A 14,751-nucleotide genomic window follows, 5' to 3' on the forward strand; every position below is an offset into this window, starting at 1 on the left:
ATTTTTAGGCCATGCCTTCTTTAGCGATGGAGATTGAAGCCATTCTTTGTAAAAAATAGCTCCACCTTTTAGATTTGAAGTAAAAAATGATAGCTTTTAGGGTTTGGGAGCCCTTGGATAACAGTCAGTTGAAAGAAGAGTTTGATTAGTTTTCACAAGAGGTTGTGTTTGTGTGAAAATCATGTCATTATACTGTGCTTATTATTATCCAGATTATTAATAATTTTTACTGTGTAAAGAGGACTTGGGTATACTATGGTTTTTACTATTAAAAAATAACCAGAATTATCTGGTCAGTAATAAGGCAAAATAATGTTCATAACCACTCATTTTCTGTAGTTTCTCTAAGCAACCATTTAGTTAGCTCTACTAGGTAGAATCCAAACCATGATTTTGGCGGAAAAAAGATTAAATGGCAATGATATGATATTCCTAAACTTTGCATGAGTCTTTCATTCTCTGCTCAGACACATGTGTTGAACATGTGCCTTTATTTCTGTTTTCTTCAGGGAATATTAGTTTGTCTTGTTGTGATTTTCTTCCATCACTGTAAGCAGAGCACAAAAGTTCCTGGCTGAGTGTAGAAAGTGTTGGAAAATGCATTCTTGGTGGAAGGAGGCAGAGTGGAAGATGTGATCGGCCTCACTTCTCCAGGGCAGGCTTGTTAAATTCCACAGTAGGCGATGAGCTTGGAAACATCTGGCAGTGACTGACACCAGAGTTCTAGCCTTTTTGAGTCTGACTCAGAACTGGGGCCTGAGATTCTTCTTTGGTTCTTACTGTTTCTAAGACTTTACACATTTGCCACCATAATAAACCCGTTTGCCAATAATGTTTTCCTACAGTATCACAATAACTGATAGCAGAAGTTGATAGTGACAATTGTGGGAAAACGACCTACTGCCCTTTGACACTTTGTGTGTCATTAGTCCCTTTGTAATCTAATGAAGCCTTCAGACTGCTTCTTACAGAGTGTTCTAAAATGCATAAAATAAAATATATGGAACTTAAAAAGAGACTAATATATGTGGTAATATAATAATGTATATGCTTCTTTACTAATCTCATAAGTAGCAAGATCTAGAGGTGGACCTAATAGCTACCATAATTTTGAGTTATAGGTGAATTTAAACAGTGTCATGAGATGTCAGCAACAGCTAAAATATAGTATGCAAATCTGTGATTTATTTTGTTGATTGTGTAGATTAAGTCAATTGTTTGCAACTCTTCCGATCAAGAGTGGAGTATATCTCTGTACTCCTTGAATTTGGGCTGGTCTTGATCAGTATAATGGCTGTGACATTGCTGAGCTCCAAGCCTAGGCTTAAGAGACCATGTGCTTTTCATTCTTGCCCTCTTAAAGCTGTTGCCATGTGAACAACCTGGACTAACCTTGTTAAATTAAGCCCACATGGATGGAGAGGTCCAGCTTTCCCAGCCAGCCCCAGACATCTGAGTGAGCTCAGCCAATAATTGTCACATAGAGCAGAGATGAGCTGTCCAGGTTAGGTCCAGCCTGAATTGCCAACCCATGAAACCATGAGCAATAAATGGTTATTGTTTTAAATGAATGCGATTAGGGTGACTTGTTATCATAATAAGTGATAGCTGATATAGTGATCAAGTGATTGGTACTACTATGGTTTGGTGCCTACATTCATCAATAAAGGAAATGTTAAATTTCCATTGGAGGCTAAAAGATATTGAAAGTCATTCACGGTCTTCACTACATGAATGTTTCTGGGCTTGTAGCATTCCTGCCTTCTCAATAAAATTTATTTTAATGTAGTTCTGGGAATTGATTTCCTTTAACCTTCTTTCTACTGTTTTATGCATTTTCACCAACTGCTGTAGATTTGGCATCTCAGCTGTTTCTCAAGGGCTCAAAGCTGGGCCTGAATCTAAAACTCTTGGTTATAAAGTCAAATTGTCCTGAACGATTCCCTGTGGCCACATATATATTCTAAATAGTTCTGAACACTGGAAATTGGTTGCTTTGACTAAATGTTGCCCTAGATTTAGTGTCCGCTCTTGGACCCACAAAGAGGGCAAACGTGCTGGGTCAGCTACAAGAGGAATACACTTACATTCGTGGGCCTCGTCTGCCTCCTCACCCACGAGCTCCCGTTGGGTGAGGAATGGTTGACGGCGTCTAATTTCCTCAAGCATCTTCTGGGCCAACACCAGCTTCTCAGAGACTTCTTTGGGGCTAAGTTCATGCTCTTCCCCATAATAGAGCATCTTGTTGTTGATCTCTGAAAGGAAGAACATGGTGAAACAAGGCAGCAGGGAGAGATGACTGGGCACTAGAAATGCAAGGGCACAAGGGCTGGTGGGCAAAGGGTAGGGCTGATCCTGAAATGGAAAGAGAGGCTTATTCAAAGGCAGCACACCAGTGTTCATGCTGTGAATCCCAGTGAGCATGGGAGCTCATCACCTATTCCACAAAGGAAGAAGACCCAAGGAAACCACTCTTCTCTGCTTCCCATGTGGTGTCTTTAGAATGGTAACTGGCTAATGCAAAGCCTGCTCTGCTTTCATCCTCATCTGGTTTCCACAGTGATTCGAGAATGTTAATATTTAGCATTAAATATTAATTCAAGGCATCCAAATCTATGGTCTTTCATTAGCCTGTTACATAAAATACTTAACCTGAAGAAAATGCTCAGAGACCACTCCTGTCATGGGTAAGATTATTTCTGTATAGGAGTTATTAATTGTATTTTAGATAAAGATTTGACCAAAGCTTTAAGGCAAAATGAGAGCATATTAATAGCTGTCCTGATGAGTCTTTCAGACTATTTCACAGGCTAAATATAAAGTGGGGGTTTGTTACAATATGATGGAGCTTTTGCTCATTAATATTTGTTTTTTGGCTATTGCTATTTGCCTTCTAGAGTGTGACTACTCCAGGTCATTTTCACCCCACTTCCATAAACCAGGTCGAGGATTTTAGAACTGGAGAAACCACTGAGGCTCAAAGGGATTAGGTGACCTGTGCAAATATTAGCAGATTGAAATACATCTTTGAATCCCTCTTTCTTACTATATGTGATGAGAAGAAAGGTATGTAATTGTCACCTGATTCTACTACAGCTCCAAGAGGAAGCATTTTATCTTCCTGGCATAAATGAAATTGTGTGTCTTTGGTTTACTATGATCTATGTAGTTGGCCAGACAAGATGGGTAAACAAACACTGGTGTCACATAAACCATACCAAGATAAGGGGTTGTATTTTATGTGGATAATGCTTGAAAGTCACCAGTGGTTATTTTAGAGATGGTTGGGAATGAGGAATGACATATAATTAATGTTGTACAGCATTCCAGAATTATATAAAGAGATGAAACACTCACTCTTCAAGTAAAGTCTAAAATATTAACCAGTGAAATAAACTAAGTGTAAATTTTTTCTAGGCTCTAGCATTTGCAATGCTAAATCCTTTGGCATTTTGATGCAAGTCTTATGTTTATTATTTTGGCCTGTTTTAGTTTAGCCACTTGCAGTATAAATTAGAAGAGGGGAATATAGACAATAGTATTTTTGCCTTTGGTCTATGGAGACTATTCATAAATTGTTTTAAAAAGTTAAAAATTGATAGAAAGAATTATTTCCCATTTACATTTCTTTTGTATTTTTTCATCTTTTTTCATGCTTAAATGATCAAAAAAGAGGATTCAGATCATTTCCAAATGAAACACTTTTGAATCAAAACATGGGTTACAATAGCAAAGGTGAATTATTTTCTCTGAATGGCTTACTAGGGTCCTGACATTTTCTGCCTAGAGAGGCATTTATTTATGAGTTAGATAAGGTCATGTAATCTTCTAGGTTCAATCTTACTTTTTGAACAAATCAATAGTAACTCTAAAATACCATAGAAAAAGAACATTTTGTCAGGAAATGCAAAAATATGAGACATGAGAGAGAATGTGAGTGAGGAGTGATTGAACTGCATGTCATTTGCTTTTATTGTTTATTATAGGCACTAGAGGAAACATAATAAAGGATTAATTTTGCTTTTATGTATCCCTTTGCATGGAATATGCCCCAGTATAAAGACATGAATCTCCCACTGTGGGTCCCTTTACTGCCATTGTGCCCTGGAATGCACTTGGTCTTGTCATCCAGCCCTTAATATATAGTATACTAAAAACTATGGAAATGCAGATACTGGATCTTAGCAAACTCTCACCCAAGTAAATCTTTGTCCTAGAACAGATGAAATCTGCTGCTTTCTGCTGGTAAATTGCAGGCTAGCTATTAGTGCACTATTAAGATAGTCTTCAAGATTATCCTGCATTTATTGGAAGTGAGAGCACAAATTTAAGTAAACCTCCAAGAAGGAAGGTACAATCATTCACAATGCTTCAGAACAAAGAAACCTCCCACAGCCCTCCTCCATCCTTTTCTTCTGGGTTGGGGGTCCAAGCAAGTTGTCTGATTGGCCTTTGGGAAAGCCCATCATAGAAACAGCGTGTGATGACTTGAATCAACTGACAGTTTACTGGCATTCTAAAGCAATGTTTTTCTCTGCAAGTAACCGAGAAAAGTCTGTGACTCCTACTCAACTTTTGCATTTTAGAGACACCATAGCATGCAGCCTCCTCTGTCAGAAGGGTATTCTGCGAAATGCCTAAAAAGGTAATGATTTTATACATTGATTCTTGAACATCAACAGATAGTAAGCAGGGATGAGTGCTCAGAAATCCCAGATAAACAAACTTGAAATGAAGACCTTATACAAGTTTAAACCCATAATGCTGTACCAACAAGTTCCTGGCACACAGCAAACACCTAACAGTAGCCATTATTTCTACTGTTGTTAATAACGTGAGTGTTTCCTTGATATTAAAGTGAATCAGAAGAGAATATATTTACCTTGAATTTTATCCCTCATATCATGGGCTTGCTCTACAAGCTGACTTGTGTGGTTAATGGTGTCCATGCTTTCCTTATAAACCAGTTGCCCTTTTCTGGAGGCTTGATTTTCCTACAAATAATCCATATAAAGGCTGGATTAAATTTATGAGAAAAGAATGTTGTATAAGCACATATGAGGGTGAGTAGGCATAGTGTATTCCATAAACATAAATCTTCCTGGCATGTGAAAGTTCTATAACATATAAAATGGTCCTAAAAATGATACATGAAGGCTAATGTAATGGCCGTTTTTTTTCAAATTTTTAATTTTTCCATAAGTTATTGGAGTACAGGTGATATTTGGTTACACGAGTAAGTTCTTTAGTGGCGATTTGTGAGATTTTGGTGCCCCTATCACTGGAGCAGTATACACTGCAACGTGTTTGTAGTCTTGTTTCCCCACCTCCTCCACGCTTCCCCCGAAGTCCCCAAAATTCATTGTATCATTCTTACGCCTTTGCGTTCTCATAGCTTAGCTCCCACATATCAGTTAGAACATAAAATGTTTGGTTTTCCATTCCTGAATTACTGCACTTGATGGCCAGTATTAGAATAACAGAATAAAATCAAGTGCTGTTCTTATATCATCAGTCACAGTTCAATCCCAACCAACTGCCGTTCATGTGTAATTTGTTCTTTGAATTTTTACTGCATCTCAAGGTGCTGGACTAGAAAATTGCCCATGTCCACTGATCATTTTGACATTGTGCTGACTGAAGAGCTTAAAGTTTCAAAGAGAAAATTGTTGAAAAAATAGGCAGACTTTGAAATGCACCGTGCTTCCAGTGGCTCCTGGGTGGTCCAACCACTGCTGAAATTGAACTACCACAGAGATTTCAAGGATTATTCTCGCTGGGCTAAATGCTATTTTCAGTGCTTCATTCCAAATTCCCATCAACATTGATGGCACTTGTATACAAATAACTGCTAAAGCAGATTTGGCTCAGTGTGAATGGAGCTCTTCTCCGGGAAGCTGCTTCTGTTCTCTCAACTTGGGATATCCTGTTTCAGAGATCTCACATGGTATTCGTCAAAAATAATGCCCAACTCAAATGTGGCCTCTGAAGATAGGGTTTGTGTGGGTGTCTGTGGGTACGTGTGTGTTTTTGTGTGCGTGGTGAAGGACAGAATGTGATCTAAGAGCACAGAAATGATTCAAGGCCAGGACCCCACCTTGTATGCACAGCATGGGCAACATGTACTTCCTTTTGGGATTCGAAAGCCTGATGTATGGATTATATTTAAGAGGAAGAGGAGTTCTTTAGTTTGGCACTTAGTAAAATGCCCACTTGCCTTGTCTGGTGCTTTTTTGGCTCAGCTCTTTAAAAACTGCTGTAGGAGCTGTGGGGTGATCTGCCACACAGAGCACTGGTAGACCCACTGTATAGTTTCCTGAGGATGGGGAAGCGGTTGTTTCAGACTTCTCTACTTTCACCCAGCATTCTACCCAGAGTATGATGCCATATTTTACCAGGAACATTTTTACACTCCCCAGGAATAACCCAAGCTAGTGGCCCTCTCAGATGGTCAGGGAAGAGATTGCAGAAATGGTGTTACAGCAAACACACGCCCAGGGGCTTTTTATCAGGCAGGTTGGTAATCCCCTCCCTACAGAGCAGGGCTCCCGGAGTCATGGAGCCCGCTGTGCAGCGGTAACGGGGTTATCAGTCCCTTCATAAATTGTGGGCTCTCTGAACGGACACCGCTTTCTGAGTCATGATATTCTTTCCTCCAATTCCAGTCTTCTTCTTGGGTTGTTCCGGTGCTTTCCAGAGAAACAGTATTTGTGGTCATTTTGGAATTAAATACGCAGAAACTAAAATAAATCTTAATGTTGCTCCTCCCTGGTTTTAAAAAATATGGACACAAACATTTAAAAATTTAGAATTTTTAACAAATTAATCTTTGATCCAGTTTAAGTTATATTTGCAAAGCATAACACCCCTAGTTTTTACTTTGACTTTATACTTCAAAGTAAAGCTCAATTGTTATTCCTGTGTCACTGAACTTATTATTTTTTGGTATGGAATCTTAGGCTGAAGTGATGAGAGAGAGCTGAAAAATGTCATGCCTGTAAGAAAACATTCTTTTTGACAAACGCCAGAGGGCGCTGAGATACAGGTAGACAGAGAGAAATAGCTACTGATACACTGTATATATGACTCAGTCAGTGGCAAAGAGGAGCATCTATTCCTTTACATTGTGAGATTACTGAATCTAACCTACAGTGAATGCTTATTTTTTTCTGTAACTTTCCCTGAAAGAAAAATAATAACATAGGCACATGGTAAAATAAATGTGGCTTGGTTTAAGAAAAGCTGAAATTTAAAAATTACCTTGCAACTGTAAACCAGTTGGTGGTTTACAACACAAATGTATTTGTCATTTGCTTACCTCAATAGTAAATTCTTCTTGTACATATTTGATATAAAGGTGCCAAGGATGTCTTGGTAATATAGTGCATAAAAGGTAGATTATGTGAGGGTGATAACCAATATCCAGGGTGATCATATATTTTATGGTTCAACCTGGGGCCTTTTGCACATGAAAGGGAGAACTTTTAGTAATCACTCTGGGACACAAGCATAAACAGCAATGGTCCTAGACAAACCAATAGTAAAAATATTGGTGTGCTACTTCAGAATTTGTACAGTAATATCTACTTCTAGCTGCCTCCTAAGCATTAGTGACCTCTGAATTCCTTTCTTGCCCTGATTATCCTCTGAGTTGCAGATTCACGTCTCTATCTGCCCTCTGTACACTCATAGATATTTCACTTTTAAAATGTCCAGAGTAACCCATTCATATTCTTTTTTTTTAATTCAGTCTCCGTAGAGACTGTCAAAAATTGCCAATGCCGACTATGTTTCAAGTCGTCGTGGCGGGGTATTGGGAAAAGTTTTCAATTAGCAATAACTGCACCTCGGATAAACCTCATTGGCTACGATACTGCCACTGCGCAAAGTTAACCCATTCGTATTCTTAGTCATCCATATCTCAGGATGGAGCTTCTCTCTTTGCCATTTCTCACCTCCGACTGATCACCAAGTCAGTTTTATTCCACTTGCCATTTTGGCCTCTCTTTCTCTTTTCCATGACCACAGTCTCAGTTCACGCTTGTTCTCTGCCAATCCGTTTCAAATAAAGGCAAGACAGCAATCCACTACTCTCTTGTCTAGATCACTGTGGTGATCTTCCAAGCAGTGCCCTTGTTTTCAATCTTCACTGGCTAGTCCATCATCCACACTGTGGAGGGATGTTTCTAAAGTGTAAATCTGATCAGCTTATTGTTCTGGGTAAATACTTGAATGACTTCCAGAGTCCACAGGCTGAAGTCCCCATGGTTATCAGTGTGGTTGAGAAGGTTCTTCACAATCAGGCCTCTGACAGCCTCCTCAGCATTATCTCTTGCTCTCTGCCTTACAATTAATATTCCGCAAGGCCAAGACCTTCCAGTCCCAAGAACACAGCATGTTGCTTCACATCTCTCTGTGTTCTCATAGCACTTATCTCTTGCTCAGAAGTATTTGATAAACTCCTACTCATTCTCAATTCACAGGCCAATACTCACCTTCTCTGAGAAGCCTGTCCTAGTGTACCCCTGCCAAAATAGTTCACCATTTCTTCCTTTGAGTTACCCTTTAGCATGTACCACATTTCTCTTATTATAATTATGGTTTTTTTTTTTTCTGAGATGGAGTTTTGCTATTGTTACCCAGGCTGGAGTGCAATGGTGCGATCTCGGCTCACCACAACCTCCGCCTCCTGGGTTCAGGCAATTCTCCTGCCTCAGCCTCCCTAGTAGCTGGGATTACAGGCACACGCCACCATGCCCAGCTAATTTTTTGTATTTTTAGTAGAGACGGGGTTTCACCATGTTGACCAGGATGGTCTCGATCTCTTGACCTTGTGATCCACGTGCCTCGGCCTCCCAAAGTGCTGGGATTACAGGCTTGAGCCACCGTGCCCGGCCTATAATTATGTTTTTACATATCTGTTTCCCTGCTAGACTGAAGGATCTTGAAAGCAGGGCCTTATTATATTTCAGGATATCTAGCCCCTAGCACAATAACTGTTACATACAGATGTTTAATAATGCTTCTGGAATAGAAATGTAAACAGTTGTCCCTCAGCATCCAGGGGGGATTGGTTCCAGGACTCAGCCCCCACAGATACCAAAATCCATGGTTGTTCAAGTCCCTTTTATAGAATGGTGTAGTATATGCAGTACTATAACCTATGTACTAGAGATAGTATACATTATCTCTAAATCACCCATAAGGCCTGATGCAATGCTTATATATCACTTCATTCATTTGGATTCAAAGTAATACTCAGCGTATGGTAAATTTTAATTTTGCTTTTTGGAAGTTTGTGGAATTATTTTCCAAATATTTTTGACCCATGATTGAATCCACAAATACAGAGGGCCAACTGTACTTAATTTTGTCCTGCCTTTTTGGCAGGACCAGAGATGAGGTTCAGATGCTTTCGAATCTTGGAGATAGCCTACGTTCCTTTTAGTCCTGTGGATCTCTTTGCATGAGTTGACATTCAGGGAGCTTCTGCTGTGGTTTAAGGAGTAGAAGTGGAGGAGATGGCACAGTACTTCCTTAGCCGCCCTTGGAGACTGTACTTTGTGACTCTGGGCTCTACAGTGGACCTTCAAGATCCAGATGGCAAGGGGCAGCACTGAGATTGAGAGAGGGCCACATCTCACCTTTGCCTGTAGCCAGTGACACTCTGACCTTGAGCACGGTGGCTCTGGGAACATGGAAAAGTAGAATTTTGGCATGATCTTTGGAATTTTCATTGCAGACAAGATCAGCAGCGGCAGAAGTGAGGATATTTTGAGCACTGGGTATTTATGAATACAGATGGATGGACATCTTTTAGGGGAATCCCAGACATAAGTGGTGGGAAAGGGCTGTAGGACTTCCCAATGGGAGGCTGGAGGATTTAGAAATGGACGTTGAGACAAAACTGGTAGCTAGGTGGACGTAACTTATGTGATCTAGGCCACATAAAATCCACGTGGCAGGTAATTTGCAAAAAGAAATATTACTTGTCAAGTTCAAGGGGTGATATTACTGATTTTTATCACTGTGAGTATACACAATGAAATCATTTACTTGATTTAAAGCCAAATATTAGTTACTTTCTTGATACAAGGCTTTCTAAGACAAAGTTTTCCTTAAATCTAATAATCAATCATAGACTTTTCTAGACTAAAGGCTTGAAGAATGCCTAAAAAGTCATTAAGACCAGCTCTGGGCATTTGTTTTGAAATGTTTCAGCAGGTTTTTGCACCATCAGGACTGTAGTTAGAACATTATATTCAATAAAATTGATGCAAACAGCCGGGTTTGTTGGTGGTCTGTTCTTGTTGTCTGGGAGACTTTTCTACTGTGATGTCACTTTCAAGAATAGGTTACTTCCTCCCCACTAAAGCCTGCATCTAGCTTACATTAGAAGTGGGGAAATTGTACAACAAAAGAATCAGGAACTCTACCGGAGCTGTGGGAGATGCTAATCTTGGTGAAAACATTTCCTCAAGAGTTTTCTTGAAAATTCTTTCCTCAAGAAGGAATTAGGCTGGGCGTGGTGGCTCATGCCTGTAATCCTAGCACTTTGGGAGGCTGAGGTGGGTAGATCACCTGAGGTCAGGAGTTTGAGACCAGCCTGGCTAACATGGTGAAATGCTATCTTTACTAAAAACACAAAAATTAGCCAGGTGTGGTGCTGTGTGCCTGCAATCCCAGCTACCTGGGAGGCTGAGGCAGGAGAATCGCTGGAACCCAGGAGGTGGAGGCTGCAGTGAGGCAAGAACGCATCACTGTACTCCAGCTTGGGCAACGAAGCGAGACTCTGTTTCAAAAAAAAAAAAAGAATTAAGATACTTTTAGCAAGTTTCAACCACATCTGATACCAAAATGAAGTAACAGTGACTTTCCACAAAGATTTATTTCTTGGTATTTCCTTTGCTATTTAAGAGATTTCACTGCTCTTCAAGAGCTAGTGATTGGATTAATATGGGCCATTGCCAGGGAACTAGGGACACAATTTTCATGTGCACTTAAAAATGAATGAATCTTCCAAGGGTACAATTAGAGTAACTTGCATTTTTAAAGCATAATCTCTTAAAGGGTTAGGGGTACTAGATACTACTGGTATTTTATTGTTGTTGTTGAACATGAGAATTGTTTATAATGTCAAGTACCAGTTTCTGAAAGCAGCAATTCTGAAGTACTCTGGCGAGCACTGGTGGAGCATCGTTAGAAAAAAAAACTGTGTTAAACATTCTAATATGCTAAATATGGTGCCTTGTGACTTAGTTTGCAGTTTTAAAATTAGTAAAGCACATGGATGGATATTTTTCCATTAGGCTCTTGTGGAGCACATTGAATAGCCTCTCACATTGACTCTGCTCCTGTTTTAAAGCTTTTCCTGTTCATTTGTGACAGCTTTTATAAGTTGTATTTTCCTCAATATTTTTTCTCTGTCTAGTTGTCCTTTTTGTTTATTTAGTTGTTTTATTGGATATCTAAATTTTTATCTTGTCAAATCTATCTTTTTATTGTGTTTAAGTGTTCTGTTATTCCCTTTCAAGGTTTAATAAGTATTTTATTCTATTTTTTTTTTGTGGATTTGAGAGTTATACTCAACTCTTTAAACAAACTAATTTATTGTAGTCTATGGTGTAAAGGGATAGCTGAAAGTTTTTTATTTCCTGCGAAAGAGTGAAATTGCTTTCTCAGGACATTTCCTTTTCTTTCCATTTGTCATTTAATTTATACTTTAACCAATATTTAAATTTTATATTCTATATAATACATTTTAATTCTGGATGCTCTATAGCTCTTAGTCATAAGATGCCTTGGTAAACAGCTAAATGAGCATCCTGATTAAACAAATCAACCGTATCAACCAACAAACTCTCCATAAACATAGCTTTTCAAGAAAACCAATCAAAATGGGAAGAGGCGGTAGAGACTAAGTATGCTAACTTTCTCTACAGGTCTGGTCTTGATTTATTTTAAGGCACATGGGTCACTGCATTTTTTCTGGGCTGTGTTAAGCCTCAGTCGTTTGCGACCAGCCAGCCTCACAGCAGCTAAATCCTTTCTTTGAAGGCTGTCCCGGAAACTGAATACATACATACGTACCTTTTCAACTAATTCCTCTACATCAGACAGAAGGCTTTTCATCGTGTTCTCAGCATTGTTGATTTGTATCTTTCTTAAGGCATATTGGTTTTCTCTTTCTGACAATTTTGTCTGCAGAAAAATGTGTTTTGAAAACAATTAGTCAATGTGCACACCAGGTTTTAAAAATGTACATAAAGCTCTTTCAGTGTAAGAGGACCCAGAGTAGAGTGTGAGGCTCTTTTCTCAAAACAGTGGGGTCCACAGCTTTTAGGGGCTAAAATTCTGCAAGCTCCACTAGACCAGGGGTGCTGGTCAGGGGCTGATTTGACCATGGGGAAAGGGCTCCTTTTTCTAATTTGTGCAAGGGTACAATATAGGTTGGTAGTGGCCCTGGGTGTTCTGAGCTTTAGAATTTTAATTTTGTCAGGTCTGGAAGAACTGACCAGCCCACCAGGATTGATGTAAATGGAGTATAGAAATTAACTTTCTTCATTTTAATGCAAGTCTCTTTATTTCAGACCCCTTGCCTTGTCCTTTTTCATTTTTGAGGAGTTTGGTCTAAATGTGGCTTTACTGAGATTACTTGGGAGAAAGCCCTTCAGTCTTGCCACTGACTTCCTGTCAGCCATAATAATTCCTATCTTGAAGTTTTGCCTTTGAGGAAAGAGAATCTGAGTGGTTTCAGGAGGTCTGGATCTGGGTTACTCCCTGGGAGGTAGTGTCTTCATGTGCCCAAATAGGTGAGGTTGGACAGGAACAATTTCTAAGTTTAGAATAAAATTCACACTAAGATTCTATCCAGGCTATAATTCAATTTTTGTTTTTGTTTACGCTTTACATATTTGGCCAACTGCTGTGAATATCATTTGCACCTCCAAAAAAGCAATGAGTACTTGGTGTGCCAGGTATTGTTCTAACTTCTCTGCATATATCAATTCGTTGAATTCTCTCAACACATGAGACAGATGCAATAATTATTCTCAATTCCATATGAGGAAACTGAAGAATTAAAGAGGTTAAATAAATTACCTAGTGGGTGTCAGAGCTGGGATTTGAACACAAGCAATCTAGTTTCAAAGTCCATGCTCTTAATCATTTTCCTAAATTGACTAAAAAGCTAAAACAATGTGCTGATACTCTATTTTCTCTCAGCTAATAATAATTGTTTTAAAAATATCCTTTGGTTGTGATAGAAGCTCATGATTTAGTGGGAAAGAAGACGTTTAAATCTTAGCTATATAGTCATCCATCGGTAGTTGAGGGAGATTGGACCCTGGACCCCGTGGGGATGCTCCAGTTCCTGATGTAAAATGGCCTAGTATTTGCAGATAATGTAGTACAGCCTCCAGAATACTTTAAATAATCTCTAGATTGCTTACAATACTAACACAATGTCAATGCTATGTAAATAGTTGTTATACTATATTTTTAATATTATTGTATTTTTTTTATTGTTTTTAAAAAATATTTTCCATCTGTGATTGGTTGAATCTGAGGCTGTGGAACCTGTGGATATGGAGAGCCAACTGTGTTACTGCTTTTTTTTTTTCCAAACTTTTGGCTGCTTTTAATTTGTTTACTAGCTATTAACTAGTAGATCTATGAGGAGAAACAAGGTATGTGTATGTCTGTGCGTTTGAGTGTGTGAGTATGAGAAAATGAGAAAGAATGTATGTAAATGAGAAGGAAAGGTGGGTGGGTGGGGGTTGGTGAGGAGAGAGAGAAAAAAAGAAGGATGCTTCTAGATAAACCCAAACCTTGCAAATGAAGGCTAAGGAAATGGTAGCCTTGTGGTACCATTTGTGGTAATGACTTAAGTAATGTATGGCCATACCAAGGAAATAAGTGTTTCTCTTTCCTCAGTAGTTTTGTGCACAGATACTAGTCTTTTAGTAATTTCATTTTCTATATACATTATTTTGTAGATAGTAGCTCTTGTTTTGACCCAACCTCATAGTTACAATCAACTTTTCATAATTTCCTATGAAATTACTTACGTTATGTATGTTAGATCTACAGGTACAGATACAAAAAGGGGTAGAAGGAGTTACTAGGTGCGGGCCTGTGAAGCCAGGATGAAAACAGAGTGGAAGGTAGAACATTCCTGCGTACTTTGAGGAGGTAGATGGTGGTGTTGATTTCATTCATGTGCTTATGAGCGGCGGCCCCAGAGGATACGCTCAGCACCCCGGATTTGCCTTCCTCAATGGAGAGCGCTGCTAACCGCAGGTCATCAGTCAGGTCCCAGATGCACTTATCACAGCCTGGAGGCGAAAGAGGAATGCCATTTCTTTAGAATCACAAGTCAAAAGCATGCTGAAAGCAGGCCATTATAGCAGAACATGAATGTCTACCTCTTTGGTTAATATCATTTTTATTTTCGTCTTATGAAGAGCTGTAATTCTATTCTTGTCAGCCTTTGGTATCTTGCTTGGTGTTAGCTAGTGAAGACAGCTATTTGCTAGACGCCCCTCCTCTCCTATTAGCTTTTCTCAGTCAGTACTTAGTGGCTAGCACCAGCCTTCTCCCCACTCCAGGGAGGGCACAGCTCCTCCACACAGCCCCACTTCCTGGCAGGATGAACACTTCAGCACCTGGAGGTCTGAGGGTATCACTGTGAGAGTCGCTTCCTGACATCTGATGAGGGCGCCAAAGTTCAGGCTGAACCTGGACACGTGG

The 14,751-nt window shown here is 39.4% G+C and overlaps 1 protein-coding gene and 1 non-coding gene across 10 annotated transcripts in view; both read right to left on the minus strand.

The window, feature by feature from the left end:
• Positions 1–14,751, minus strand: part of LAMA4 (laminin subunit alpha 4) — a 209,616-nt gene that overhangs the window by 76,882 nt on the left and 117,983 nt on the right. For all 9 annotated transcript variants that reach the window (XM_054254353.2, XM_078369971.1, XM_054254352.2 and 6 more), the window contains 4 exons: positions 14,185–14,336; positions 12,091–12,201; positions 4,883–4,994; positions 2,088–2,255 (listed from right to left, as the gene is read on the minus strand). In XM_054254353.2, coding sequence (XP_054110328.2) covers positions 2,088–2,255; positions 4,883–4,994; positions 12,091–12,201; positions 14,185–14,336 — 543 coding nt within the window. The remainder of the gene's footprint in view (positions 1–2,087; positions 2,256–4,882; positions 4,995–12,090; positions 12,202–14,184; positions 14,337–14,751) is intronic.
• Positions 7,751–7,891, minus strand: LOC118153188 (U4 spliceosomal RNA). Its single transcript, XR_004742458.1, has one exon. It is a non-coding gene; the product is annotated as a U4 spliceosomal RNA (small nuclear RNA).

This window comes from Callithrix jacchus, chromosome 4, assembly GCF_049354715.1.
Source record: "Callithrix jacchus isolate 240 chromosome 4, calJac240_pri, whole genome shotgun sequence".
Lineage (NCBI taxonomy): Eukaryota > Metazoa > Chordata > Mammalia > Primates > Cebidae > Callithrix > Callithrix jacchus.